Below are 16,735 nucleotides of genomic sequence, written 5' to 3' on the forward strand. Positions count from 1 at the left end.
CAGCCCTTGCCTTCCTAGGAGAAATCTCACCTGGTTTTGCTGCGGCGGGCAGGCTGCTCCATGTGATCAGCGTGTCCAGACGGCTGAAGTGGAGGACCCCCGTGTCAAGGAGGCAGCCCGAGGCTGTAGCACACCCACAAGTGCACAGAGAATGGGCAGAAAGCAGTGAGCAAGCACCTCGCCCCTGACCACCTGAATCAGCCAGCATCCTGGGCAGTGTGGCACCAGTCCTGGAGAGGAAAGATAAGCCCTGCCGGCGTTGGTGAGAAGGAGATCAGCGTTGATTCACATCACAAGGGACAAACAGCTCTCCTCAAACGCTGTCCCAAGTCCACTCTGCCTGTCAGAAATTCAATAAATATGCTAAAGATCAGAAGGGAACATAAGAGAATTATTTATTATTTACAAGAGAAGACTAAAAGCATCTGCATATTATTTAAATTTTGGTTTATAGCTTTAAAATGATTTCCTAAAACTTGAAGTTAACTCAGTAAATATATTACTTTATTAGCTACAAAACACAATAAGCTATTGATACAGCACAAATTCACAGGCAGTGGTGCCTGACAGTGAGACAGCAGTGTAGAGATCGCAAAATAATTTTTTATATTATTTACCTGCCTTTGTGAAAGGAGTATGACTAGCTGGCCTTTGGACCACAATATACATACAAATCAAGTCAGCTTTTTGGAAAATGACAGTCCATAAGCATGTGATAAGGAGCAGTCACACTGTAGGATTCACCACCCAACCCACAGCAAATTAAATTGATCACGATAAAGATAAACAAAGAAAATTAAAAGGCAAGAATGGCAGCAGTTGAAAAACACATCTCTCAAGACCTCACTGTTGAGGTTCTGGAAGCAAAGTCTTCTTCCTCCACATTGCTGGGTTTCTCTCTATGCATCAGTGTGTGCAGGAGGAGCTTGGCAGCCATGCACGAGAGCCAGACGTCTTAGGACGACCCCAGATCCCAGTCCTTGCAAAGGCTAATATCAGACTATTTTATGTATAAATGTCAAAGGTTTGGAACCCAAATTATTCAGATTGCCAGTGTTTTGCCCACAGCCAAGTGTAAAAAAATGAAGTTGGCATAACCAGGCATTATTCTTCCCGAAAGATAGAAAAGTGACTTGCATTTTTAATGAGTTTATAGCCAAGAGGGGAAGCCAGTGGTGATCTGGGGCCAGCTAGGACTGGCTTACGAAAACCAATTGTTAAATCTTTCAAGAATTTTGAAAGCCAGTTGTGAAACAGCTTTTATCAAAATCAGAATCATATCAACTTATAATTAGATTATATAATGCACAAAAGTAACAAATATTCAAAACTTCTCAATTCCCAATTATTTTACTACATTCCGTGACACGTTGGCAGCTTGTAAGAGGACTTAGAGGGGGGATTTCCATCATGGTAATTGGCAGAGTAAAATCAAGGCCTTTCCTGCTTGCCCCACTACCACCCCAGGCAGGGGACAGGTTGTTCAACATTTACTGGCCCACCACCAAGGCCTCCTGCATGCAGTTAATGGAGCCCACAGTTCTGGCTGGGAAGACAAGCCTTTTGGGCAAATTTCTCCTGGTAATTCTAACTTTCGGGAAGTTTCCACAATAGGGGCTGCTTCTGAATTCTTCAGGAAGTGCTCAGACCCTCCCGTCTGCAAGTGAGTCACGGGTAGAAAGGGCACTCAATCCCACCATCATTACAAGTGCGTCACGGGTAGAAAGGGCGCTCAATCCCACCATCATTACGATTCTCACAGCAATCTAGAAATGTGATCAAACGAGGATTCTTTCTCCACTAACATGAAAAAACAGCCTCTGTGCACTTGGTGCGGTTTCCTGGGTTCACACAGCCTGTGGGAGGCGAATCTAGCTTTCTATACAGATTAGCTAGATCAGATGGATACATTTTATCTTAAAAAAAAAAAAAAAAGAATTAAACAAACACAAGGTCCAGAACCAGCATACTCTGGTGGAAATACAGATTGAAACAACGTTCTGGTAGAAATACAGATTGAAACAATGTTCTGGTAGAAATACAGATTGAAACAACGTTCTGGTAATATGCAGCCGCAACTTTAAACCTGTGATACCCTCACTCTCAACAATCTCACTTCTAGAAATTTATCTTTAAGGAAATTAACAGTATGCCGAGATTTTTCTGACCTATTTTCAATACAGTGATATTTGTACTCACGAATTCAGAAGCAACCAGTGTCCCAGGAAAGGAATTTTGGTTGATTGGGTTGCATCCTTGATACCTGGGAATTTGTTAGAAATGAAGATTCTTGAGTTCAACCCCAGTACATCCAGCCCTCTGGGTTTAAATAAATCCTCCGTGTGACTGATTTGAATTTGAGAACCCCTGGGTTGAATAAAATATGGGATAACTAAACAAAGAGATGCCATGGTGTTCATGAAGAACTTGGGAAAATATGTTCACAATATAGTAAGTACAGCCATATATAACTGACCCTTGAACAACTCTGGTGCTTGGGGTACCCATCCTCAACACAGTTGAAATAGGAATATAACTTCTAGTATCCAAGGGTCCTCATCCACGGATTCAACCTACTGTTGTACTTACTATTGAAAAAAATCCACATATATGTGGACTTGCAAAGTTCAAACCCGTGTTGTTCAAGGGTCCACGGTACCATACAAACCCAGTTATGGAAACCTAGTAGGTATGTGTGTGTGTGCATATATACACATGCTCAGATATGTAAAGTTGAGAATGATAAACACCAAAAAGTGAGCAACATTTATCTTTGGAAAAGGAGTTCCCCCGTCCTTTTATTTATCCTTGTTTTTTTAATTTTTGTGCAATAAACATGTAAGAAAATAAGCAAAAAATTGTTGTTGTTTAGTTGCTAACTTGTGTCTCTTTGTGACCCCATGGACTGTAGCCCATGGGCTCCTCTGTCCATGGGATTTCCCACTGGAGTAAGTATTGCCATTTCCTTCTTTAGGGGAATCTTCCAGATCCAGGGATTGAACCCATGTCTCCTGCATTAGAAGGCAGATTCTTTACCACTGAGCCACCATGGAAGCCCAAGCAATAAATTCTCTCTAGTTTTATTTAAATACTACTGAGCTTTCAAAATACATGCATATATATACACATATAAACCCAAGATTTTGTAAAACTCCATGCCTCCTGCCCATCCATCCCCGGGATGCTTCATATCAGGTCCTACAGACACGCCTCGGCCCAGGACCTGGAGACAGATGTCAGAAGGCAGCATCTGGCTCACTGGCTGCAGGAAATAGGACTGGGATGAAGAGCAGAAATCTGGCCCTGTCTCAGTTTAGTTCAGTTCAGTCGCTCAGTCGTATTCGACTCTTTGTGACCCCACAGACTGCAGCATGCCAGGCTTCCCTGTCCATCACCAACTCCTGGAGCTTACTCAAACTCATGTCCATCGAGTCAGTGATACCATCCAACCATCTCATCCTCTGTCTCATCTGGCCCTGTCTACACAGGGTTAAAATATAAACTGGTTAGAGAGAAGCCCGTGGGAAAGGCATGACATTTGTTTGCAAGGAAACATAAACAAGGACAAATGAAGACAGAAAAGTGGCCCAGTGAGAGGCTGATCGAAGCCAGCTGGGCAAGCAAGCTCCCGCCTTCAGGAAAGACAGAGAATCAGGGGCGGGCCTGGGGCAGGGCGGTGCAGGGCAGCCTCTCTAGCCCTGAACTGCCCCAAGGAGCCAGCATGGGGAAATGGAGCTTCAGGCACTTTGGGACCAGAATTAGCTGTTCCAGTTGCCTGGATGGGAGGAAGCACCACCCAGATTCCGTCTTCTCAGCTCCAAGTTCATATACAGAAAAGAATCCACATCTATCTACCACCAGCCACAGGCCAGGTGCAAAGCAAAGCATTTCATCATGTTATTTGATCCCTGTGATGGTCCTGGAGAGCTCTCATCCCCCTCCACTCCTGCCATTTGCCTATCCAACTCGCCCAAGGTCAAGTAGCTCCTGAGTTGTGGACCAGGTATCCAAACCAGGACCCATGTCCATCTACAGAGTGCAGGCTTTCCCCATCACCGCAAGCCAAGTGGTCCTCAGTGACCGCCAGAGTGCTTCCAGAGCTCTCGCCATGTCCCTTCCTGCCCCCTCTGGACACCTGCCCCAGTCCACCGCTCTCCCATCCACCACCATCCACCAACTCTGAGCATCTGAGCCCCTTAGAGAGCTCAGCCCTGGCCTTGGTATCATTTCCTGAAATGATACATATCTTGTAATGAACATGTAATGATACCTATCTTGTAAAGAAATGATTACATATCTTGTAAAGGCTAAGGCAGCTTTACAAGGCTTCTTTTCAATCATGCTGGGCAAATGCTCAGAAGTAGTGTAAATTATCATTAATTTGAAGAGATATTTCCCTTTGAAAGACAAAACGGCTCACTGATTTCATGAATGATAGCTGAAGCTTAGAAGTTACACTGAAGTTTTCTCCCGTGTCCTTGGCCTAAATCTGACCTTTTATTCCTTCTCCTCATTGCTTTCAGAGCAAAGACACAGGAACCTCCCCCCAAGGATGGGGAGGCGGTGGAGGGGTTCCCTCAAGACCAAACAATGTCCGAGAGCATAACCAGCCCCCGGCTGCAGGGCCCAGGTGTCAGTCACCCGCTGGCACCACCTCCTCTCCCTTCTCACCCCTCTTTCCTCATCTGGGTGTGTCATTGCCGTCCTCCAAATGAGGTGAAGCTGATAAAAGGAGACAATCTCAGCCTGCTTGAGGTCAAACCCCCCTTGACTGGCACCCATTTTCCTTCCTATGGGGACTTCAAGGGTTTTACATGACTCAGCTTCTGATAAAGCTTCTTTAGATATTATTTCCCCTCTAATGAGTTTCATTCACACAGGAAAAACTTTTTTTTAAAGGGCAAACTCCCTTCCTGTCATTCTGCTCACCTCCCCTTCTGGGGAAATGGAGTTAGTCCCTTTTGCCCAGACTTTCTTGGGAGGGGAGGCACCTGCAACTGAGGTGCACAAAACCTTCTACATGGTCGTCTACACCACTGATGGTTTTCTCAGGGCTGAGCCATTAGGAAGTGCATGGTCACCATGACAGCTGAGAGTGTCTGGGTCATGTGGCTGTTGTCACCCTGGAGATTCCCGTACTGATTGAAGGCCAGTCCATATCAGTTCATCCAACTGATGGAAATAACAGCCATTATGTCTAGGCGAGTCACTCCTCCCAAACTAGAGGAGACGTCAGTGTAGCCTTGACCCTCCTCTTGCTTATTCCACTGCTCCTGACTTTATTTTTCTGGGCTCCAAAATCACTGCAGATGGTGATTGCAGCCATGATATTAAAAGGCGCTTACTCTTAGAAGGAAAGTTATGACCAACCTAGACAGCATATTAAAAAGCAGAGACATTACTTTGCCAAGAAAGGTCCGTCTAGTCAAGGCTATGGTTTTTCCAGTGGTCATGTATGGATGTGAGAGTTGGACCAAAAAGAAAGCTGAGTGACAAAGAATTGATGCTTTTGAACTGTGGTGTTGGAGAAGACTCTTGAGAGTCCCTTGGACTGCAAGGAGATCCAACCAGTCCATCCTAAAGGAGATCAGTCAGTCCTGGGTGTTCATTGGAAGGACTGATGTTGAAGCTGAAACTCCAATACTTCGGCCACCTGATGCTAAGAGCTGACTCATTTGAAAAGACCCTGCTGCTAGGAAAGATTGAGGGCAGGAGGCGAAGGGGACGACAGAGGATGAGATGGTTGGATGGCATCACCAACTCGACGGACTTGGGTTTGGGTGGACTGTGGGAGTTGGTGATGGACAGGGAGGCCTGGCGTACTGTGGTTCATGGGGTCTCAAAGAGTCGGACACAACTGAGCGACTGAACTGAACTGAACTGACACCCACAGGTGCCCCCGGCCTGACTCAGCCTGCGCCTGCAGCCATCCTCACAGCATCCCCACCCTCTGCCTCACCAGGCAATGGGCTGTCCTGTCCTCTACTAATTGTTTTTACCATGTTGCTCCCTTTTGGATAAAGTGGTCTTACAGTTTATTCCATCAGCTTCCCTCCCTGAGGACTTCCCAAGACCACTGGAGGCCACCCACTCAGGCTGGCAGAAGCAGCACTTATTCCCCTTACTCTTGCCCATGGCTCTCTGGCACTGGAGCCAAGTCTGAGGTGCAAACTAGGATGGGGAGGCCAGAGAGGGATGTACTTTCCTTATAATATCTAGGTCCAGCAACCTTGGAAACCAGGCGTCTCAAAATGCTGGCAGATAATATCATTATCCATAACACTGTTCCTCGGGCCATTTTCACACTGGTCATGCCACCTATGCTTTGCAGTTTTAGGAATAAAAGTTGTATCTGCCCCAGAGAAATCTTTATGTCTCTCCCAGAAGCATATACACAAGAGTTTTCATTCTTACTCTTCCCCTCCTTCTCTTCCTCCTGCTGCTACTTCTTTTTCTCCTTTAGAGCTGACTCACTGGAAAAGCCCCTGATGCTGGGAAAGACTGGGGGCAGGAGGAGAAGGGGACGACAGAGGGTGACATGGCTGGATGGCATCACCAACTCGACAGACTTGGGTTTGGGTGGACTGTGGGAGTTGGTGATGGACAGGGAGGCCTGGCGTTCTGCGATTCATGGGGTCGCAAAGAGTCGGACACAACTGAGCGACTGAACTGAAGGCTTGTAATTGTTTAGTGTTTTCTAACCCTCCACTGTTTTTTTATTCTAGGGGTTCTTAGAATTTACATTATGCAACCCTGAATTTACATTATGCAAATTCAATACTGTATTTTTCTACTATCATTACTGAGAGCTAATCAATATTCTATATTATGTCCCTGAACAACTTAATGCTTTTATACCTATCATTTCTCCCACACAACCTCCCATATTGAGATCATGTGAGATTTTAATGTATTATAATGGCACCACAATTTTTAAAAATAATAGTTGCTCATGTAAACTTACATATGAATTTTTCTGGTTTCTTTGCTCACTGACACTTCTTGTATCTCACACATTCCTTTTAAATTCATTTTTCATTTTGCTGAAGTCCATCTTCTGGTCATCTTTTTTTTTTTTTTTTCCAGAAAGAATTTTGGGAGTAGTAAATTTTCTGATTTTTTTATTTTTTTTTCCTTTTCACTTGATTGATCATCTGTTTAGGTATAGAATACTATGGTGCATAATCATGTGCCCTGAGGATTTTGAAGATATTGGTTCTTTATCTTCTTTCATTCAGTTCCACCAACAAAAAGTCTAATTTCTCTCAAAATCTCATATTTTTATGGGTCGTTTGCTTCTCTTTGTTCCTGATGCTCTCAAATTTACTTTGATTCTGCTGTGTATAGATGGTTTTGCACGTCTCACTACATCCTTCCTTTTAAGCTGTTGTCTAGTCCCTTTCTGTAACTCTGCTCACTTTTATTCTCTCTCTTCTGATATGTCTTTGTTTTTGTTCTATTTGCTCGTTCCTCCCAGAACACCTAGCAAATGAGCACTGGGACTTCTGGGATCTTTCCACTGAACTTCTTTTTCACATACGCACTTATGTCTTTCTGAAACTGGCTTCATGAAAGAGAAATGAGACTTCACATATCCAGACAACCAAACGGCAGGATACACTGTGTCAGTGCATCAGGACACTGCACATCAGGAACTGATTTTTCCTGACCCTCTTCCTTGCAGCCTACGCCCACGCACAGTGATTGCTTTGCCCTTTCTTCACTTTGTCTTGGTCTTTTATCCTCCTGGGTATTGGCCTCACCAGAGCCAGTGAAAGTCACTCAGCCATGTCCGACTCTTCGTGACTCCATGGACTACACAGTCTATGGAATTCTCCAGGCCAGAATACTGGAGTGGGTAGCCTCTCCCTTCTCCAGGGTATCTTCCCAACCCAGGGATGGAAGCAGGTCTCCCACATTGCAGGTGGATTCTTTACCAGCTGAGCCACAAGGGGAGCAGGTATTGGCATAGCAGGTTCCAAAATGGTCTGCCCTCCTCCCCGACTCATAACTCCTCATGTCCAAGCCCGAGTGACTTCACTGCACTCTGCACACACAGCCTTGGAGAAGCCTATTTGTCATCTATTGATAACATCCATGTGAAATGTCATATTTTTGAAGGATGCTTAATTTATCTGACAAGCCCTGGGATTATGACAAATAACTCAGAAGAGAGCCAATCAGGGGGATGGGCCCTGAGCACAGGCTGGCCCTGGCCCTTCTAGGGTTCATATCACAGGTACCAGCCCCTCGGCTTGTATCTTCAGCTCAGCTCAGCTTCCCTCTGTCTAAACAACCCCTCTGCACACTCCACCTCACTGTTAAAGAGCCTTACAGCTCCTCCAGGCCAATTCTTCCCTGCTTTTCTCATGGATCTCAGAGCACATTCTAGAACAATCTCTGAGGTGTGCTTTTAACCCCAGTTTACAAGCTTCAACTCCCATAGGAACATGGGATTCACTCTCTCTCCAAGTGCAGCCAATCTTTTGGCTCGCCAAGAGCTGACCCAAGAAACCCGAGAACTGCTGCAGACCCTTCCTAAGGTTAGCACTCCCTGGGGCTTCCTTCCACATCCTTCTCCATGGCACCAAACTCTGGGACTGAGGCTGAGTCACTCTTTGCTCCACACCCAAATCTACGTCTGCAAGCCCTGGGACCCCTACCACTAAACCCCATCCAAAATCCATCCATCCGCTGCATCTTTGCTGCCCACACTCCAACCCCAGCCACACTAACCTCTTGCTTAGACTGGGGCAAGGACCAAGCAGGACTCTAGAGCCTGTAGAGTGATATTAACGTGTCATGACTCATTTGAAGATCAGAATAACTCCAATACTTTCATCTCCATCTGTTTAACTTGTTTATCTACCTCTCAGCTATTTCCAAATTTGGATGGTGAAAAGGGCTGTTTTTCACTTACTTATTCAAACGCCCATACATTCTATGACAGAATATAATTCCACCATATGCATACTTCTAAAACACATAGAAGAATATATGCACATATTTATTTTATTTTATGTTTATTTTAATTTATAGATTCCATGTCAAATATATTTTTAACTTGAAAATATAGAGATTGATGCGTGTGTGTTTAGCTGCTGAGTCATGTCTGACTCTTTGTGACCTCATGGACCATAAGCCCGCCAGGCTCCTGTGCCTATGGGCTTATTCTGGCAAGAATACTGGAGTGGGTTTCCATTTCTTCCTCTAGGGGATCTTCCTGACCCAGGTGTAGAACCCATGTCTCCTGTAGCTCCTGCATTGGCAGGAGAATTTTTTAACCACTGAAGCATCTGAGAAGCCCATAGAGATGGATGCATATTTGTAATTTGTTGATTTTGCCAGGTAACTCTCTCCCATCTTACCTTCTCCTCCAGTTACTGAGTCACAGAGGCAGCAAACCACAGCTATGCCCTTAGATCCTGTCTGGGTGCTGAGATCTGCAGCTCACTCCACCCACAGGTATCTGAGTCTCAACTGTCTCTTCTCCTTTGGGCAGGATGTTCTGCCTGTTGAGATGGGCTGTCTGGGATCTGCATGTGTTCTGGGGGACTCAGAGCCTACTGAGCTGGGAGGGCGGGGCTTATCCTAGTCCTTGGCCTCTGGTCCCAAACCACAGCGCAGGACAGAAGAACTGGCTCTCACTCAGGACATTGGACCTACAGACACGATGACTTCCGTGGTTGCTTCAACAACATATCCAAGAGTTTCTGCCCATCGGCACCTCTGTCCCCAGGAGCTGCTCCCATGAAGAGGGGCTGAAAAAACGGCTTCCGGTAGGACTGCTACAGAAGGAAGTCACTGAGCTTGGAATTGGGGTATAAGCCACGGAAGCCAATTGCCTGGAACCCCAACCCATTCTGCTTCCCACAGCATGTCTGCCATTGGAAGACGAGGAGAAAGCTGCAGTCCTCAGCACACTTCTGTGTTCTTCACACAGGAGACTCTGGGTGGGACTCAAACAAAACTGGAGGCTGGGAGCGGTGCTGGGAAAATACGTCATGATGTGGGGTGAGGGAAAGGACCCCACATTCTATTGAGTTTATAGATATTACAGTGGTTACTGAGAATCTAGAAGCATTCACCCTCAGTTCCCAACCAGCTGTCTTAATTAAAATGCTGCTGAAAGAAGCAAATCAATTATCAGATACCTTACAAGATGGTTTATTCTAACACACAGAAAATTGCTTATGAGTATCGCATTACTGCTTTAGGTTATCCGTTAACCAAGGCTGCTAATGAACTACATTGTTATCAAGTCAGATAAAAGATGCCCTGGGAGTTCAGGCAAATTATTACAACACAGCGCTTTGTTTTGAAATATAACTCATCTTTACCACACACAAGGTGAGTAACCTAATCTAAGGAGAACCATTCCATGTGGCCACCTGGATTTCTATTGAATGAAAAGGCAAAGAGTATTCCTTAATGCAGCCCAGAAACCCAGGGTACTATTAAGGGGAGAGAAATGTGAATGGGGCCTGCGTCACGCAGCCTTGGGTTTATGTCTCTTCCAGTGCGTCCTCCATGATAAGGTACGGACATTGCCATAGTCACTACAAAATAATCCTATAAGCATAACAACATAATAATCACTTGCTTTGGTATAGCTCACTACAGGCCATGGCAGCTGCTTTCTCTCTTCATCCTTTTTTGGTACCACCATTTGAAAGCTGCGGAGCTGTGGGGCCATTCCACAGCTGTCAGACTCCTTTATCCCACTCCAGCCCAGCCTGCCTTTCTCCTTTTGGAAGGTCTCTCAGTCATTTATAGAAATGGAGACTGCCCAAAGGTTTTCACCTTTCAGTTCCCTTGAGTGTTGACAGGTGGATTCTTCTGACAGCTAAGAAGTTGAGGCCAACAGCTGTAGACAAGGCTGTTCACCTCCTGGTAGACTGCGGTGCTAAAGAAGCTGTGTCTTGAGTCTGGTTCTCATTCCACGAGCCGCTTGCTGCTGGTAGGGTCCACGGACGCAGTGTCATCATGAAGCGTGAACAGCTCTGACACTGGAAACAAGGGCAGGCGTGAGCACGCGTCGACTTCCAAACTTTCTTACTGCTCGCAAGAGTGCTCGTACATCCCTTTATGCGGTCAGCTCCTTGCAGAAGAGAAGCACTGTTTCTTTCAGGACGGAGGCACTGTAGATTCTATAAGTTTATTTGCCCTGCATTTTGAGTTCCATGGGAAGGCCCATCACCAGCTTTGGATGCTCAGATTCAAGCTGTCTCCAGTGAGTAGCTGTCCAGAGTGCCCTCCTGAAGAGGCTGCTCGCTCAGAGCTCGATCACATGCGCATTTCTGGAAAGAAAAAGAGCCATCTGGAAGATTCATTAATACCCAGACCTGAGCTAGGTACCAAAAGAAAGAGAAAGAGACTTGGAGACTCTAGGATAATTAGTGGCTGCCTAGATCCAATTTTCCACCACATCCTCCAAAATCATGCGGATCAACAAGGAGAGAAGCAAAAAAACTGAAGTAGTAACAAGGGTGGCTGTATGTCCTCGTTTTCCTGGGACCATCCCAGAGAACGTCTCCTGAGGATGAGTTAATGCCTGCTAATGCTGAGAAGTCTTTTAACCAAATCCCACACAAATTTCTGGGCCAGGGGTGGGGGTTGGGGGGGAAGACTCAGTAAAATAGGAACTGGTGGGTTTCCTTAAGGTGATAAGACGTGTACTTTAGCCCTAAATCTAACATCTTACTTAATGAAAACCACTAGAGAATTTCCCACAACAGTCAGGCAAAAGACAAATATGCTCACTGTTTCCACTATTATTTAACACTGGTGATTTTAGGCAATGCAATCAGAGACGAGAAAACAATTAGAGGCTTATTGGAAGAGAAGATCTACAATTTGGCAGAAGACATAATATGATGAAAACTCAAGGAGATCAAGAACAAAATAAAAAAAAAACAATAAAAGCATTCAATATGTCAGCTGCTATCATGTTAATGCCCCAAATCAATGACCAAGTAGGAGACATGATGGGAAATCCCATTTACTAAAGCAACAAAAACATGAAATATTTAGAAGTGAACTTAATAAGAAATGTGAAAAATCCGTAAGGGCAAAATCTGAAAACTCTCCTGAGACACACAAAAACGCACTTGTGAAAAGCATAGGTTTGTGTCAATGAAGGATAACATCCTCAAAAAGTCAGTTGTCTTCAATTTAACGTGTAAACATAATGCAGCTCCAATAAAAACAGCAAGATGTCTGTTTCTGTAGCCAGATTCTGAAGTTGGTTGTCAAGTTTATATGGAAAACAAATACACAGGAATAGCTAGACTGGGAGAGCCAGGAGGGTGGGAACCAGCCACACCAGGCAATACGTGAAGTCACCCCAAGAAAGAGTGTGATGATGGCACATGAGTGATCACAAATACCGCTGGAGAATAATATGAAGTCTAGAAAGAGTCCAACTATAGGTGAAAGTTTTGAACATGATAAAAGTGACAAATAAAATACTGGGGAAAATACAGTGATTTTGAAAAATGATATTAAGATGACTGGATTGCCATTTGGGAAAAAGATAAAATTGGATCTATACCTCACAGCATGCACTGTACCAAACAGTCAGAGATCCAAGTAAAAGTAGACCCATACGAGAACCAGACTAATATATACACGCGTATGTAAATATTTATCTAATGTTATAAAAATTGTATACATGCAAATCTTTTAATTACACATATTTTTGTAAAAGGAACACAGGAAAGATAAAACCGGAACTGTTGAGATTAATTACCTCAGAGCAGTGGGGGTAGGAGCAGAGCAGAGTGGATAAGAGAGCAGGACATCTCCAAGTTTACCTGTTCACACATTTTTAGCTTAAAACTATACATGTGTTTCACATACTCAAAAAATAAAATTAAAGTACAAAGATTAAGAAACTAAACAAAAACCAGCATATACACTGAAACACTTATCTCTAACTATATATCAAACTGATAGCATAATCACACTGAGAAAATAATTAATTCAACTTGAACACAAAGCTCTGTACACATGAAGGGCTAAGTTCTAAGAACAAAGAACAGCAAAGAAATTTTTAAGTGAGTTTGTAGTTGTACAGTATTGTAATTCTTGAAGTATGTATTTTGTGTGTATTATAGGATAAAGCAACTGGATAAAAATATTTCTATGGTTGGGAAACAGGGCTTTCACTTTGGAAGAAGCAAAATAGAAATATGGAATGAGGAAATCTTAAGAAGAATGCTATGATGCTGAGTTTTTGATGCATACTGGTAAATACGCACGTGCTGACTATCCATTGAGAAAGTCTGCAAGAGATGATGCCTCAGTAGCCATAAGCACCCACTGTGCTCAGATCTTGGTTTCTAAAAACTACTCCATGTTAAAGAAAAGAAGGAGGGTGGAGGAGGGGGTAGGAAAACATGGATCTAGGGGAAATGCGTGATTCAAAGTCTGAGCAGGAACAGTGTAAGGTGAGCCTGGAACACTGTGTAATTTCAGAAGTCTATGAAATTCTTAGTGGCTACTGGAATCCAGTCTAAAGCCACCAAGAATTTATTTGTACTGATAACTTGGGACAATTTAAACATCAAAAAGATCCATGATGGTGATGAATTATAATGCATTGAAGTCCTTAGGAATAATGTTCGAGAAATAAGAGAAGAATGTCAGCTATTAAATGTAGAAGGAATGCTGGAATTAGAAACTCAGTACTTTGTAGCCCTCAATGCAATAACTATTCAAAGACGGGCCACAAACAGATGTAAACCATTGGGTGAAGAATTACTTGGGTCAGGGTGTTCCCACGGTCTCAAATTCCCACCCCTTAGATTATTTACTCATTGCAAATGAGGGATTTTCTCTCCACCAGGAGAGATCTAGTTGTCACTTCCTGAGCCAAGCAGTTAAAAGCAATGTCAGTAACAGTGAGAGAGCCTGGAGTCATGTGACTCCTGAGCAGTGCACTGAAAGATATGTGCCCAATGTCACCGCTGCAGTGATCATGACAAAATTCTCAATCTGAACCTGCTCAGGAGGAAAGAGACAAATACAGGAAATAGAACACGATGCAGGAAGGTTAAGTACTTCAAGACTGACAATGCCGTGGGGAGAGAAAGCAACATCGAGAGAAACTAAAAAGGGACAAAATCAAGGAAATAGAACACGATGCAAGAAGGTTAAGTACTTAAAGACTGACAATGCCGTGGGGAGAGAAAGCAACATCGAGAGAAACTTAAAAGGGACAAAATCAAGTACAATGGCTCCTGGCTTGCAAAAATAGAGCTTTAAGAGACACCTGGGAAACAATCAGAGAAATTTGAATACAGGCTGTGAAAGAGATGGTACTATTGAATTACTGCCCATTTCCATTCATTTCTTACCATTCCTGTCACTGTGATTGTGCAGGAGATACATGATGCGTGAATATTATGATATCTACACTAGTTTTTAAGTGAATCAGAAGAAATTACGCATGCAGAGTTAAAGCAAACAGAGCAAAATGTTCATTTATGGATCTAGGTGAAGGTTGTAAATGTTTTTATTGCACTGTTCTTTCAACATTTCTGTGGCTTTGAAGATTTTTCTAAAAGGACAGTGAGAGCATGTGGGTGGTACACGAGGTGTGGGAGAGCAGGACTAGGGGAAGTGAGTTATGAACCGACCGTTCAGATAAACCTGAAGGAGATGGCTTCCTTCCTGGGAACAGAGCTCCTTTAGCCATGACCTCGGATCCTGTCCCCCCTTCCTGAAAGGCTGCCCTATATGCTCAGGCACTGTCTATTCTGACACTTCACAGCAGCGTCGAAAGTCTGACACGTCAGCCAAACTGATGGCTTGATGACACAAAGAAAATTTTGGATTTTTTTTTTTTTTCATCAAATGGTTTAAGGTGGCTACAGTTGACTGGCTTCTGTCAAAAAGAAGGTCTTGGAAAACCAAATCAATTAAGATAAAACTTTAACCATCCTGCTGTTAAAACCCAGTTTTCTCAGCTCTAATGAGGCAAATGCCCCACAACTTCATTTAAAATCTTGCCAAAGTACTGCCAGATTAGGACTTGCCACAGTTGTCCCAAAGAGATGCTGATTCCTGACGTCACAGCCAGCCTGACACCACGACTTCCGGCCCATGCCTAGCAATCCCCCTCCCATCCTGCAGGGGTCGTGCAGGAGAGCCTCCAGCCCGCACAGGACAGGAAGGGGACGGCCTTCCCTCCTTTGGGTACGAGCCATCAGCCACTCTTACAACTCACCTTTCAGAGAAACTGAGGTTTAACCTGCAAAACAGGAAGACGGGATGTCATTCCTAGACGACCAAAAGCAGGGGCAAAATTCTGCTACGGAGAACGGCCTGCGTGTCCTTTGCGTCTCCACTCTCGGGTCTATCGGCTTCCCGACTGAGCCTGACTCCATCTAGTGTCGGCTTTGGAAACCTGAGCTGTGTCTTCCTTCTCAGTAGAAGAGCTCTGCTGTGATGATGCTGAGGACAGTTCCCTGCACGCGGTGGGGGAACAGATGCAGGCGGACCCCATCCAGCCATTACCTCCCAACCGCCCACCTCTCCCCATCTTTCCTCTCTTCCCTGCCCTCCTCTGCCCCTTCACACTCCTCCTCCTGTACTTCACTCTCCCAATGTTTATTGTTGGACGGCTATGGCAGCCACCTCGCCTGGGTTATGGAAGTTTCCTCCTACAGCTCCAGTGTATCGAAATAATTCAGAACATCCAAATGTACAAAAGGGCTTCCTCGTGGCTCAGTGGTCACGAATCCACCTGCTAAAGCAGGAGACGCGGGTTCAATCCCTGGACTGGGAAAAGCTCCTGGAGAAGGAAACGACAATCCACTGGAAAATCGCATGGACAAAGGAGCCTGGCGGGCTATGGCCCACGGGGTCCATGAGCAACTGAACAACAAATATACCAAAAGCAGATGCTCCTCTGACCTGATCGTAGGTAGGAGCGTGAGACCATAGGAATGCTCATTCAGTGCTCTTGGATTGGTTTGTGATGTACTGCTCACAGCAGCATGCTCACACAGCAGCATCTGTGTGTCAGACCTGCATTATGAGTCATCACAGCCTGCCACATTCCCTACCCCAGCACGCACATATGCATGTACAAATCCACCAGGATTAAGAATTGGGCATTGTGAAATCTTTCCGTTTTGTGAATCCCATGACTAAGAGGTCCCTGAATCAGAGTTTACACCAGTTCTGGGAACTTCCAGGGGGCACTGGAGCTTCCAAAGCATGACGCCTTCACCCAAAGTGTCCCCCGAAGAGTGTGAGCTGTTTGGATGATCAAGATAGCATGGCTCGTGGGTGGTTACGAAGATCACTCTGTTAGAACCTCCACCAGCCCACTCGATCATCCTGACAGAGGGCCAGAGCTGGCCGCTGCAGCCTGCGGCCACATGCCAGGGTGCCTCAGCCACCCAGTAGAGGGCCCCTGAGACCATGCTGTAGGCAGAGGCCCCCACCACAGGCACAGCTCAGCCATCCAAAACTCACCCCATCCTACACTTCCCACCACAGAGATGAGCTGGGCCCCAAAGGCAATGCAGATTCTGGGTCTGGGGCTCATCTATACGTTCCCAGGTCCCCTCACTCCCACCATCAAGAGCTTTAGGTCCTCAGAAATTATTGACAGACACCATAACATCTGAAGGAGAGCAGAGCCTCAAAAAGTGAAAGTATTGAGAAAATCCATTTCCAGCTCATCCCCAGGGCGTCCCCCTGACCGCAGCGTACCACACAT

General features: G+C 44.9%; 1 protein-coding gene across 6 annotated transcripts in view; it reads right to left on the reverse strand.

Moving 5' to 3' along the window:
• Positions 1-8,951: 8,951 nt before the first annotated feature.
• The window catches only part of TMEM273 (transmembrane protein 273), a 34,470-nt gene continuing 26,686 nt past the window's right edge, over positions 8,952-16,735 (reverse strand). Inside the window, exons 5-7 of one of the 6 annotated variants that reach the window (XR_011462982.1) lie at positions 15,643-15,799; positions 15,233-15,473; positions 8,952-11,300 (exon numbers count right to left, since the gene is read on the reverse strand). Coding sequence is in view for 3 of the 6 variants with exons in the window: in XM_070364624.1 (XP_070220725.1) it covers positions 11,276-11,300; positions 15,233-15,256 (49 nt within the window). In the remaining 3 variants the exon portion in view is untranslated. Of the gene's footprint in view, positions 11,301-15,232; positions 15,474-15,535; positions 15,800-16,735 lie in introns of those variants that run through there. The other 5 variants (XR_011462981.1, XR_011462980.1, XM_070364624.1 and 2 more) reach the window with 5 other exon arrangements.

The sequence above is a fragment of the Bos mutus genome, chromosome 28 (assembly GCF_027580195.1).
Source record: "Bos mutus isolate GX-2022 chromosome 28, NWIPB_WYAK_1.1, whole genome shotgun sequence".
NCBI lineage: Eukaryota > Metazoa > Chordata > Mammalia > Artiodactyla > Bovidae > Bos > Bos mutus.